This window comes from Gossypium raimondii, chromosome 10, assembly GCF_025698545.1.
Source record: "Gossypium raimondii isolate GPD5lz chromosome 10, ASM2569854v1, whole genome shotgun sequence".
NCBI classification, from domain to species: domain Eukaryota; kingdom Viridiplantae; phylum Streptophyta; class Magnoliopsida; order Malvales; family Malvaceae; genus Gossypium; species Gossypium raimondii.
This window is the reverse complement of record NC_068574.1, coordinates 48,551,086-48,566,272: the sequence shown is the minus strand read 5'-3', so window position 1 is coordinate 48,566,272 and position 15,187 is coordinate 48,551,086. Positions and strand designations below refer to the sequence as shown.

At 31.2% G+C, this 15,187-nt stretch overlaps 1 protein-coding gene across 1 annotated transcript; it reads right to left on the bottom strand.

The window, feature by feature from the left end:
- LOC105775091 (uncharacterized) lies at positions 1 to 1,651 on the bottom strand. Its single transcript, XM_012597629.2, has 4 exons — positions 1,532 to 1,651; positions 650 to 1,241; positions 469 to 572; positions 1 to 389 (listed from the first exon to the last, which is right to left on the bottom strand). The coding sequence occupies exons 2-4, from the start codon at positions 1,200 to 1,202 to the stop codon at positions 357 to 359; spliced, it is 690 nt and encodes a 229-aa protein (XP_012453083.1). The 5' UTR covers positions 1,203 to 1,241; positions 1,532 to 1,651; the 3' UTR covers positions 1 to 356.
- Between the last annotated feature and the right edge of the window lie 13,536 nt (positions 1,652 to 15,187).

The following is a 15,187-nucleotide window of genomic DNA, read 5'->3' as shown; positions in this document are numbered from 1 at the left end:
AATTTAATCTATTAAAAAGAGGACTATCTGGAATGGAAATAAAATTTTCATTTTGTCACCTAATCATGTACTGTAAATAACTCAAACAAGTTCCAAAGAATGGTAGGATGAATTCAAGTTGAATTTGGAGTTACATAATGAGAGATAGTTATAGAGAATAGATATAATCCCACAACGTACTGCCAAAATTTTACATGGTAATTTAACTCACTCCCTCTCCTCCCCATAACTTCAACTTGCAAACGAGGGATAAATTACCAGCAAAAAGTGAACTCCATAGAAACATATGATGTTGAACAACAAAGATAGACCAACAACATTTTTATTTCTATCCAAAAAATCTGCTCATTTTTCCTTCAGCAGCTAAACCAGCAACAAAGTCCATTAGACTGCACAACAGAAATAGAAATGAGAAATCCGTTTTCGAATCCAAATTAAAACTGTTTTGCCACAATAATTGTTACGTACTAGGGGGTTTCGAAGGAATGAAACTGAAGTTGGATCTCTCTCTGTTGCTCTTACCGGCACATGAGATCCTTGGGAAGCCATTGGTGTAGCTTTGGATGGCATTCCTACATAAAAAGGATTTGCATATGAGATGCAGAAAGTGGGTGAATTTGAAAATCCCATAAAATAAAATATTTATTACCTTGAAAGATTATGACAATACAGAAAAGGATGATAAACACCAAGGCAAGCATATTGCTACTAGAAGGAGGTGTTCCCTTAGTAATCTTAATATTCTTCAAGGCTTTCATCCGCTTGATCCTCGCGCGCTTTAATCTCGCAAGTTCGGCTAACTCCCGGATTAACTTCGGGTCGGCCGCATCCAATGATGGCGATCTCGGAGGTCGTGGAGGCTTAGGGGATTTTTTATTGCTCAAACTTTCACATTTCTCCTTCACTAATTTATTCTCTTTACCATCATCTTTGATATTATGATCATGTCCCACAACATTCATGCTCGTCATTGCCTGCATGTTCTTCGCATAAACACTACCTGAATTCGAAGCAACACTAGACAAAGACACTCCATCGTCCGACGACCCTTGGGTGAAACTGCCTCTAGCCTTAGCAAGCAGCAGTTCTGCCATGTTTTTAAGGCCTAAAATAGGGTTTCGTTTATGGTATTCTTCTTCTTCTTCACCAGTGATCGGTTCATTTTCAATGTCAAGTTTTAAATCTTTATCCCCATGAGCCATCTTTATTTGATCAGCTTCTCCCAATGCTCAAAGAACCAACTTTAAGCAAAAGATTCAATGTCAAGAATTAGCCCACCACAGATATACATTATAAACTGACAATGATGAGAAGACGATAAGAGAAAATAAAATTTGTCACAAAGCCCTAAAATGCCTAGAAAGAAAGGCCAAAGATTGGAATTTTAAAAATGGAAAATGAATAAAAAACTTGTAAAGGTGGCCAAAAGGCACACTTTGATTCATACAAATGAAAAAACGATTGAAAACCTAGAAAATGTATCAATCAAAACCCGACATTCATCAATAAAGAAAGATAAAAAAGGAAATACCTTGTGAAGAAAGAAGAAGAACCCAGATCCGATGATAAGCGCAAAGTCACAAGTGATAGGCTTTGCTTAATTTATCTGCAAAAAAAGCTCGTAATATATGAATAGATTGACAGATAAGCGTAGCCTAATTCATCATACGAAAATTCAATGTTGGAGTAATTAACAGCTTTGACTCAAAAAATAAAATAAAATAGAATATAGATAGGAACTAGAAAAGTACTACAAGTGGAAATAGAACAGACAAGACACGTATATGAAATGTAACAAACATGAAATAATATCTTATTTTAAAACACCCTTCATATTAGTAGTAACAAATTATGCAAATTCTGTTTTAGATCCATAAAGATTAAGCAATGGCCAGGATGAAATTTAGTAAATTTTTTAAGGGACTCGAAATTAAATTGTAATTTTTACGATAACGAAAATGCAATTTCACCTTTTTAATAGCTTATATCTTTATAATTTTTAAATGATTAAATCAAATTTTTATAATTTTAGGGGGTTAAAGTACAATTTTACCTTTACTAATAATCTAAATGGAAAATTTTCCATTTTAGGCGCCCAAGGTCCTAGCCCCCCTAATTTTGCCCCTGATAACTATTTCTAATAACCGGATATAATCAATGCAATTCTTTAATAAAAATGCTTATTTTTTGGATCATTAAATTAGAAAATATTTTGCTATAGTTGTTTTTCATGGAACAAGTATAAATAAATGAAATGTATTTGCTTTAACTTTTTTTAATTTTTTTAATATTACATGAGGACTTGTGACAATATTTCACCCTTACTTGTGGAGTTTTTTAACTCCACAAGTAAAGCATCAAATAATTTTCTTTCATGAATTAACCCAATTCTTTTTAACCATGATGATAAATAATAAGCATATCATGATATCTATATTGGGTTGCCTTTGAAAATGTAATGACCCAATTTTGATAGTGCTGAAAAATGAGGTTTCAGAATTCAATTTCAGAATCGAAGTCAATGAAAATGTGAATAGAAGTATTCACAAAGTTAGTATAAAAATATATTAGTAAATAATCAAGAAATCATTAATTAAGGTTCAGACTAAATTCTAAAAGTACAATCGCTATTGAATTTTAATTTAGAAAATGCTTGAAGACCTAATTAGCAATTAATCAAAGGACCTAAATGGTTATTAGACCATTTGTATTATATGATAGTGGATGATAATGATAACATCTACTTAGTTTTATTAAGGAAGATGATATAATTAATTAAACATGTTTTAAGGTTAAAATTAACGTTAATTAAGTTTAATTAAATTGTTAATCATCATATATAAGGAAATGTTAGTGGAAAGATGGAACGCATCCATCCTTCATCCTTCCATTGTGTCATCCAAGTGAGGAAAAGAAAAGAAAGAAAGAATAAAGTTTTTCCCTCTTGCAATTTAGTCCAAAATCCCTAAGGTAATCATGCTTTTCCTTTGAAATTTTATGTTTTTATGATCATCTAAGCTTGATTAAGCTTATCCATGCCTTGGATTTATCAGTTGTTAAATGTTTGTCAAGTTTCCATTAATGGGTAATTGATGAAATTGAGTTTGAATTTGATGAGAAATTGAAGTATGAGTTTTAAGTATGTTAGGACAAAGTTGAAAAGTAGAGAAAAATGTTGGAATTGATTAGAAAATTCAATTAAGTTATATAGTTAGCTTTGTGACATTAGGAACTAAATTGAATAAACTAAGAAATTATGCTATAGATTAGAAGTATAAGGTCCCTCATGAAAGGATATAAAATCGTTTTTAATTTGATGTTAGATATCGAAAAATATGAGTGTTTCGGATATAGAGACTAAAATTAATAAATTGCAAAATATGTTTGATTATATGCTTTCATGTGATTGAGTGGAATCTAAAATCATTTTTTACAATTGAATTATCGAAAGTACCTAAAGACGACGCTAGGTCGTCCTGAGAGAAAGGAAAGGCGAGAGCCGTACACGAGTAACAATTATGATTTGTGCTCTCATGGTTTGAATTCAATACATACACATATATTCATATGACTTGTATCAAACTATCTTGATTGAGGTAAAATCTCTTCTTGTCTCATGAATTTGGTAAGTATTTCATGGTTGATAACTCATAAAAGATGTGGTGATATGTATGTGATGATATGAAATGGTATAAATTGAATTGGATTGGATTGAGCATGATATAAATTGGTATTATATGAAACTATGATATGAGATCATGAATATATATGATTTTGAAACACTGGTTACCCTATTAACTATCTCAAGATGTGTCGGGTATAGTTGGCATGCCATAGGATTAGTTTGCGAGATTATACTTTGATTTATACTGATGAGGCACGGAATACAATTTATACTTCAAACGTTCCGATGATGCACTAGGTGTCAGATATATCAGTGTGATGGTTGAATGATCCGTGTATCCATCTTGAGTCCGTGTCCGGTTAATAGGGATAATAAAATCTATACCTTTCTAATTGACATTTGATATGTAAAGCTAATAACAAATGGTCTATCTTGTATATAAGTATCCATGTGGCAAAAGATGGCATGTGAAAGATCATGCAAACCAATTCAAATGAGCCCAAAGCGTTGATATGGATATAAAATGATATAGTGGATTCAAATAGAGATATGAAAATTAAATGAATGTTGAATCATGCCATGACATACATGTAATTAAGATTTGATGATAAAAGGGTTATATGGCCTTTGTATGAAATTGTCAAATGGAACTTGGTATGGAGTTAAGCATATGAGACATGAAATGTGAACTTGATATTATTTGGTAGTTGTCGCTATTGATTGCATTTTTTATCTTATTTCCATTTGATTATTGGTTCAAATCATGTTAGTACCATCGAGTAGTAGTTCTCAAAATACGGTTTATTTATTTCTATGGCGGTATCGTTAGATCTTAAGGTTTTGAGGTGAAACAACATCCGAACTCAACTCTCGACTTAAGAAAGTTTGCATAAGTTTTACTTTGTTTATAGCAATTGGTCATGAATTTCTATTGGCGTCCATTTTGGATGCTTTAGTCCAAATGGTAAGAATGTTATATTTTGTAAATTTCAATATATTTTGTTTATAGCAATTGGTCATGTTATACCATGTTAGCATGTTCATGATCAAAACTAGTAAAATAAGGATGTATATGCTTATTTAGTATATATATGATGTATGAGACTCAAATGGATGTAAATATGCATATGACCATATTCTTTAAGAGATTAAGAGTACCAATGAAGGTAATTTTGTAACATCCCTCACCCACCGCGGTCGTTGGACTCAAGCTATAGAATGCTACAAAGAATTAATAGAATATTTACATGAAAAACTAAATTCAAGAATAACAAATAACATGCAATTATTACATATATCATGCATAACAAACAAAATCGAGTCTAATTTGAGCTTATGAAAGCTCTAAAATTGACCTAGAAACAAATAGGGATCAAATTGTAACATTTTCAATTGATAAAGGTAATTATGTAAAATAGGGTCATACGGTACGTGTGTCCGTGTCGTATAACTCTCTCAAGTCGTGTGGATCAAATTCTAAAATTTCATCAAAAGTCACACGATCGTGTGGTTGGGTTGTGTAACAAACTAAGACCGTGTGAAACTTAAATGACCAAATCTACAATACTCACACAAACGTGTGGCTAGCCTGTGACAATCGAGAACCGTGTGGGTTAAATGCTTCGTAATTTCCAGATATACACGATCATGTCACCAACCCGTGTGTGACACACAGTGTGGTACAAATATGTCATTATGTACCTATTTCATGTCAAGACAAACCAAAGGCTTAAATGATACATATAAGGCTATTCAAACATGCACAAATACATTCCAAAAACATGTCTAAATATTCATTAAACCAATATGCCAAAAACAAGTCTTCCACACCATTCAAACAAAACATTCTAATAGCTAACATGTTAATATACCGGTTCCTTTGTGACTTTCATGTCACCTTAACTCAAACAACCAAAGCTAACATTGGCCTTTATGCATGCTTATGTACCTTTAATTTCAAAGCATGAAACATTTAAGATATTAGCACAAGCTAGATCCAAACATCACCATTCAAATGAATTTAAACACTTAATAAAACTTATACACCGATCATATAGTTATCAAGCACAAGTATTCATGCACATTATAACCATTAACATCCAAATGACACTTATACATATCAAGCCTATATAAATGCCACAAATTTGAGTTCCAAACAATTAAAAAGCCTACCGAGACCTGAAGTGGATAATGTGAGCTTTGGAGTGATCTAATCCGTCGAGTTTCAGAAAAGATAACTACATGCGAGAAAACACAACAAAGCATTATCTATGCCCAAGAAGTTCATGTAAAATTTTACTTAAATTACCTTGATCAATCAAAATTTAAAATATTAAGATATACTGAGACTAACATGGAAATTCTTTAGCATCCTATCATTTTGCATGTATATCAACAAGTACATTCAGAGGTTAGTTCATTTACATGACATAAATTTAATAGATAATCAAATACATGTTTTAACAACTCATTTCATAACATGTAATAGCCATTTCATAACTCATTTGCAAACACATACATGTATATTTATTTTCATTCATGTACCAACATTTCATCCTCTTCTTGTCTCATGAATTTGGTAAGTATTTCATGGTTGATAACTCATAAAAGATGTGGTGATATGTATGTGATGATATGAAATGGTATAAATTGAATTGGATTGGATTGAGCATGATATAAATTGGTATTATATGAAACTATGATATGAGATCATGAATATATATGATTTTGAAACACCTGGTTACCCTATTAACTATCTCAAGATGTGTCGGGTATAGTTGGCATGCCATAGGATTAGTTTGAGATTATACTTTGATTTATCTTGATGAGGCACGGAATACAATTTATACTTCAAACGTTCGATGATGCACTAGGTGTCGATATATCGATGTGATGGTTGAATGATCCGTGTATCCATCTTGAGTCCGTGTCCAGGTTAATAGGGATAATAAAATCTATACCTTTCTAATTGACATTTGATATGTAAAGCTAATAACAAATGGTCTATCTTGTATATAAGTATCCATGTGGCAAAAGATGGCATGTGAAAGATCATGCAAACCAATTCAAATGAGCCCAAAGCGTTGATATGGATATAAAATGATATAGTGGATTCGAAATAGAGATATGAAAATTAAATGAATGTTGAATCATGCCATGACATACATGTAATTAAGATTTGATGATAAAAGGGTTATATGGCCTTTGTATGAAATTGTCAAATGGAACTTGGTATGGAGTTAAGCATATGAGACATGAAATGTGAACTTGATATTATTTGGTAGTTGTCGCTTATTGATTGCATTTTTTTATCTTATTTCCATTTGATTATTGGTTCAAATCATGTTAGTACCACTGAGCCGTAGTTCTCAAAATACGGTTTATTTATTTCTATGGCAGGTATCGTTAGATCTTAAGGTTTTGAGGAGTGAAACAACATCCAGAACTCAACTCTCGACTTAAGAAAGTTTGCATAAGTTTTACTTTGTTTATAGCAATTGGTCATGAATTTCTATTGGCGTCCATTTTGGATGCTTTAGTCCAAATGGTAAGAATGTTATATTTTGTAAATTTCAATATATTTTGTTTATAGCAATTGGTCATGTTATACCATGTTAGCATGTTCATGATCAAAACTAGTAAAATAAGGATGTATATGCTTATTTAGTATATATATGATGTATGAGACTCAAATGGATGTAAATATGCATATGACCATATTCTTTAAGAGATTAAGAGTACCAATGAAGGTAATTTTGTAACATCCCTCACCCGGTCTGGTCGTCGGACTCAAGCTATAGAATGCTACAGCAATTAATAGAATATTTACATGAAAAACTAAATTCAAGAATAACAAATAACATGCAATTATTACATATATCATGCATAACAAACAAAACTGAGTCTAATTTGAGCTTATGAAAGCTCTAAAATTGACCTAGAAACAAATAGGGATCAAATTGTAACATTTTCAATTGATAAAGGTAATTATGTAAAATAGGGTCATACTGTGTGTGTCCGTGTCGTATAACTCTCTCAAGTCGTGTGGATCAAATTCTAAAATTTCATCAAAAGTCACACGATCGTGTGGTTGGGTTGTGTAACAAACTAAGACCGTGTGAAACTTAAATGACCAAATCTACAGTACTCACACAAACGTGTGGCTAGCCTGTGACAATCGAGAACCGTGTGGGTTAAATGCTTCGTAATTTCCAAGTATACACACGATCATGTCACCAACCTGTGTGACACATTTAACTGGTACAAATATGTCATTATGTACCTATTTCATGTCAAGACAAACCAAAGGCTTAAATGATACATATAAGGCTATTCAAACATGCACAAATACATTCCAAAAACATGTCTAAATATTCATTAAACCAATATGCCAAAAACAAGTCTTCCACACCATTCAAACAAAACATTCTAATAGCTAACATGTTAATATACAGTTCCTTTGTGACTTTCATGTCACCTTAACTCAAACAACCAAAGCTAACATTGGCCTTTATGCATGCTTATGTACCTTTAATTTCAAAGCATGAAACATTTAAGATATTAGCACAAGCTAGATCCAAACATCACCATTCAAATGAATTTAAACACTTAATAAAACTTATACACCGATCATATAGTTATCAAGCACAAGTATTCAGTGCACATTATAACCATTAACATCCAAATGACACTTATACATATCAAGCCTATATAAATGCCACAAATTTGAGTTCCAAACAATTAAAAAGCCTACCGAGACCGAAGTGGATAATGTGAGCTTTGGAGTGATCTAATCCGTCGAAGTTCGTAAAAGATAACTACATGCAGAGAAAACACAACAAAGCATTATCTATGCCCAGAAGTTCATGTAAAATTTTACTTAAATTACCTTGATCAATCAAAAATTTAAAATATTAAGATATCTTGAGACTAACATGGAAATTCTTTAGCATCCTATCATTTTGCATGTATATCAACAAGTACATTCAGAGGTTAGTTCATTTACATGACATAAATTTAATAGATAATCAAATACATGTTTTAACAACTCATTTCATAACATATCGTTAGATCTTAAGGTTTTGAGGAGTGAAACAACATCCGAACTCAACTCTCGACTTAAGAAAGTTTGCATAAGTTTTACTTTGTTTATAGCAATTGGTCATGAATTTCTATTACGTCCATTTTGGATGCTTTAGTCCAAATGGTAAGAATGTTATATTTTGTAAATTTCAATATATTTTGTTTATAGCAATTGGTCATGTTATACCATGTTAGCATGTTCATGATCAAAACTAGTAAAATAAGGATGTATATGCTTATTTAGTATATATATGATGTATGAGACTCAAATGGATGTAAATATGCATATGACCATATTCTTTAAGAGATTAAGAGTACCAATGAAGGTAATTTTGTAACATCCTCACCCGATTCGTCAGTGGGACTCAAGCTATAGAATGCTACAGCAATTAATAGAATATTTACATGAAAAACTAAATTCAAGAATAACAAATAACATGCAATTATTACATATATCATGCATAACAAACAAAACTGAGTCTAATTTGAGCTTATGAAAGCTCTAAAATTGACCTAGAAACAAATAGGGATCAAATTGTAACATTTTCAATTGATAAAGGTAATTATGTAAAATAGGGGTCATACGGCTGTGTGTCCAGGTCGTATAACTCTCTGAAGTCGTGTGGATCAAATTCTAAAATTTCATCAAAAGTCACACGATCGTGTGGTTGGGTTGTGTAACAAACTAAGACCGTGTGAAACTTAAATGACCAAATCTACAGTACTCACACAAACGTGTGGCTAGCCCGTGTGACAATCGAGAACCGTGTGGGTTAAATGCTTCGTAATTTCCAGTATACACACGATCATGTCACCAACCCGTGTGTGACACACAGCTGTGTGGTACAAATATGTCATTATGTACCTATTTCATGTCAAGACAAACCAAAGGCTTAAATGATACATATAAGGCTATTCAAACATGCACAAATACATTCCAAAAACATGTCTAAATATTCATTAAACCAATATGCCAAAAACAAGTCTTCCACACCATTCAAACAAAACATTCTAATAGCTAACATGTTAATATACCAGTTCCTTTGTGACTTTCATGTCACCTTAACTCAAACAACCAAAGCTAACATTGGCCTTTATGCATGCTTATGTACCTTTAATTTCAAAGCATGAAACATTTAAGATATTAGCACAAGCTAGATCCAAACATCACCATTCAAATGAATTTAAACACTTAATAAAACTTATACACCGATCATATAGTTATCAAGCACAAGTATTCTGTGCACATTATAACCATTAACATCCAAATGACACTTATACATATCAAGCCTATATAAATGCCACAAATTTGAGTTCCAAACAATTAAAAAGCCTACCGAGACTGAAGCTGGATAATGTGAGCTTTGGAGTGATCTAATCCGTCGAGTTCTGTAAAAGATAACTACATGCAGAGAAAACACAACAAAGCATTATCTATGCCCAGTAAGTTCATGTAAAATTTTACTTAAATTACCTTGATCAATCAAAAATTTAAAATATTAAGATATACTGAGACTAACATGGAAATTCTTTAGCATCCTATCATTTTTGCATGTATATCAACAAGTACATTCAGAGGTTAGTTCATTTACATGACATAAATTTAATAGATAATCAAATACATGTTTTAACAACTCATTTCATAACATGTAATAGCCATTTCATAACTCATTTGCAAACACATACATGTATATTTATTTTCATTCATGTACCAACATTTCATCCATTTCACTTTCTATTTTCGCTCAAAGAATTAAAGAATATTGAACTCAGATACACGGAATTGATTTAATTCCACAAACTGTAGAGTTGATTCGCTTATACAAGCTTTATTCGATAATGCTCACTCAAGCTATTGTGAATCCACAATATGTGATGGATCTCAGGTATCGATAAAGAATAATTCGATTTGCTCACAAAAGTTGTGATATTTGAATTTGCTCACACAAGTTGTAGGTCAGGTTTACTTTTGCAACTTTATTTTATGCTACTCACTCGAGATGTCGAGAATCCACAACACATGTTTGATCTTAGCCATTGATAAAGAAATCCCCGACCAATGCCAGATTGCCTTTTGAACCTTAGTGGTATGTCATTCATATTCTAATCATTTATTAAATTCATTTAGGTATCGTTACAATTTCTATATCATTTTAATCATGTAACCGTATATACACTTTTTATATATCGAATAACAATCCATATAAATTTTAAACCTCATAACATCATCACATACATACTATTCAATTACATAAATGATCACATCCATTCAATAGCATATACTTATTCAAATTTATCATTTAATTCATATTTTACAATTGAGTTCATTTGATGCCAAACGTTATAATCACAATAATACAACTAGAATATTACATAATATAACACAAACATATTATGAATTAATAAAATAAGTCTCATATGAGCTTACCTGGAAAACGACAACTACAAAGTGTTAGGGGCTAATTTGCAATTTCTCCTATTTCTCAATTAACTTCTGATTGATTTAAATCCCGATCTATAATAATTCATTTCCAATTATCAATTCCAATTACCTTATAACATCCTATTCAATTCATATGAAAACTTAATTTCATTTTAAACAATTTCTCTAAATTTTTCATTTGATTCAATTTAGTCCCGAAAACCAAGACTCATAATTTTCACATTTAAGCCCTTTTTTCATTTTGATTTCAATATCATCCTTGTATAGCCCTATAAATTCAATAATTATAGAAATTTCATGTCAATTTTGAAATATTTTCATTTTAGTCCTTAAAATCAAAACTAACAAATTTCACTTTACAAATTCATCCTATTACATTTCTAAGCTTCAAATGCTACCATTAAACATCAAAAACCTCAGAAATAATCAATTGAAAATTTTAAAACCTTTGGCAATTTTATGATTTAGTAATCAGGATAGCTAGATTAAGCTACACAATCTCAAAAACATAAAAATTACGAAAAATCAACTTGTTTAGGACTTACATGCAATGGCCAAAAGTATGAGCATCAACAATGGCTTTCCTAGTTTCACTTGATGAAGAAACGGTGATGAGAAGAAGAAAAATGATGAAGTAAACACTTTTTACCTTATTTTAACATATGCTTAATCTTTAATTAAACATTATTTAACATATTTTTCAATTAATTAGTGTCCCTACTGTACACTACCTTTTAAAAGTGGTTAATTGTCACTTAAATCCTTAAACATATACCCTTTAAACCCTTTTAACTAATAAAAAATCAATAGCGATTAACTTTTACGATTTTTACGATTTAGTCCTTCTACCCTAATTAACCATCCAATCATTAAAATTTCTGGACCAAAATTCAATTCATCTATATAAAAAATTCGTAAATATTTATATTAAATATTTATGACGGGCTCAGTTTACGAAAATGAAGTCCTGATACCTCATATTTTAAAACCACTAACTTTAGGGTCAAACCATTTGTACTTTAACTAACTATCCAATTAGTAAATTTATCAGATAAAAATTTAATATAATACTATAATTGACTCATAAATATTAATATTTAATATTTATGGACTCACTCGTCAAAAATAGGGTCCCGAAACCACTGTTTTCGACACCATTGAAAAACAAGTTGTTACAACTCTCCCTCATTAAGAAATTTCGTCATTGAAAATTTTTACCTATGAATTGTGTTCTCATAGATTCTTCTGTTTCCCAAGTAGCTTCCTCGATGCCGTGTCGGTGCCATAGAACTTTCACTAACAGTATCCTTTTATTGCGAAGTTCTTTTACTTATTGTGCCAAGATCTTTATCGGTTCTTTTCAATACAATAAGTCAGACTGTAATTCTACCTCATCAGGAGTAATCACATGGGAAGGATCCGACCTATACCATCGTAGCATCGAAACGTGAAAAAAATATTGTGAATCTGTTCAAGTTCTGGAGGCAATGCTAAACTGCAAGCCACTTAGGGGTGAGCAAAATTCGATTCGACTCGAAAAAATCGAAAAAAAATTCGAATTTCGAGTTAAACGAATCGAGTTATTCGAGTTAATCGAGTTATTCGAATCAACTCGAATTTTTTTTTCGAATTTCGAGTTCGAATCGAGTTGAGTTTTTGAATTCGAATAACTCGAATAATTCGAATAATTCGAATATCAAACTATAATATTTTACAGTTTTACCCTAAATCCTAAACTTTTTTACTTTTCCCTCAAAACTTTTACTCCTTCCCACTTTTCCCCCAAAACTTTTACTCCCCTCTCCTCCCAACCCCCAATCTACCCAAAATCCATTTCCCACCAAAATTTTACTCTTCAATTCATTTTTTTTCAAAATTTTACTCTCAAAAACCATCAAAACCTTTTATTTTCCCCCAAAATTTTTACTCCCTCCCACTTTTTCCCTAAAACTTTTATTCTCTTCCCATCCCACCTCCCATCTACCCCAAACCCTCCCCCTCCAAATTTTTTTTAATATTTTCCCTCCAAAATTTTACTCCCCTATTTACTTTCCTCAAACTTTTATTCCCCAAAACTTTTATTTTCCCCTAAACTTTTACTTCTCACCCTTTACTCTCAAATAAAAAATTAAAATTATTCAAAAAAAATCACTAAACATAAATAGTAATAATTTTATTTATATATACTATTTATATTATTAAATTAAATTTCACATTTTATATTATTTATATTATTGAATTGTTTAGTCATATTGAATATTTATATTAAAATTGAATTCTTAATTATGTCATAAAATATTCGTGTTAAAATTTTATATTGGTATCAATTTCAAATTTTATTTTTAAAATAAATTTTATTAAAAATCATATTTTTATATTTAATATATTTTAATTCCAAAATACATAGTGACAAGAATCCAAGATAATTGAAACAACTAAGCAAACAAATAAGCTAACCAAGATATAAAAATTAATAAATAAATTATGAGATGATGAAAGTTAATAAAAAATTTGATTAAGGTGGACAAATTTTATTACGATGGGTGACAATGGTTACAAGGACCCAAAATTAATTTTTAAAATTTAACTCGAACAAATATATTCGATTCGATTCGATTCGAATTCCATCTCACTCGACTCGATTCGAGAAAACTTCAAATAAAGTTAGGATGATAAAATGAGATTCGAAAACTCGATTAACTCGAAAATTTTCGATTCGATTCGATTCGATCGAATGCTCACCCCTAAAGCCACTAGTCTAATTCTCTTGATAATTTCATATGATCCTATGAACCTCGGTATGAGCTTTACTTTTTTATCTAATTGTAGAATCTCTTTCCCAAGGCGAGACTTTCAAGAGCACACTGCCACCAATCCAAGACTCGATATCCTTTCTTTTTAGATCAGTATACGATTTTTGACGGTCCGAAGCAGCTTAAAAATAGTTTCAAATATGCGGAATTTATATTTTGTTTCTCAAATAAAATCAATCCCAACTAGCTTTCTTTCACTTAATTCTGACCAGTACAACGAAGTTCTTCAATTACAACTATATAAAGCTGTATATGAGAACATTTAATACATGATTGGTAGTTGTTACGATGCAAAAATTTAGTTAACTTCTCGAGTGAGTAATCTATTCTAACTGATATGAAATGTATGAATCTAGTGAGTCTATCAACAATAACCTAGATTGTGTCTTTCTTTTTCGGTGATAGCGACAAACCTTATCTTGAGTCCACATTGACTTGATCCCATCTCCATTCCAGAATCATCATAGGTTGCAACAAACTTGACAGAACTCGATGCTTAGCTTTAGCTTACTGACGTATAAACCATTTTGTCATATATTCTGAAATCTCTCTTTTCATAATTTACCACAAGAACAATTGTTCCATAAAACTATACACTCTAATACTAATCTGCTGAAATGAATAGGTCCTGATATGAGTTCCACGCAATTTATCTCACTTCAGGTCTGAATATTTAGTACACACATGAATAATTTCGAAAACATAAATTTCCATTACCAATAACACTACTTTGAAGTCTGATCATTTTTAACAAGTCGTCGTTTAACTAGTAACTCTTGATCAACTTCCTGAAATTCTTGAATTCTGTAACACCCCTAACCCGTATTCGTCGCCAGACTAGGGTTAAGAGGCATTACCAAACAATTCACATCATTATAAAACCATTTCTGAAACTTTGATCATGTATCATCATATCACATTCATTCATAATCACATTGTCCCTTAAATAAGTCTACAATATCTAAAACATGCTTTTAAGAAGGTTAGGGACTAAAATGGTTACACAAAAAAATTTCTGAAACTTTAAGAATTTTTTAAGTAACAGACGTCACTCGCCCGTGTGAACAGCCGTGTGGACGAATATAGGTCATTTGCAAGGCCAATTTGCCACTCATAAGGGTCAACCCTACACAAGCACAAAATATACCATTTTTATACACAATAGGCAGTTTAAACATTATGAATTCATGCATCAAACATTAACCACAATTTCATCAAACATGC

What these genes read in the sequence shown, in the direction of transcription:
- LOC105775091 (XM_012597629.2), bottom strand. Translation starts at nt 1,202, where the DNA reads ATGGCTCATGGGGATAAAGATTTAAAACTTGACATTGAAAATGAACCG. An exon ending in TATTGTCATAATCTTTCAAG is followed by an intron (nt 573 to 649) that starts GTAATAAATATT and finishes CTTTTTATGTAG; the next exon opens with GAATGCCATCCAAAGCTACA. An exon ending in CATTCCTTCGAAACCCCCTA is followed by an intron (nt 390 to 468) that starts GTACGTAACAAT and finishes TCTGTTGTGCAG; the next exon opens with TCTAATGGACTTTGTTGCTG.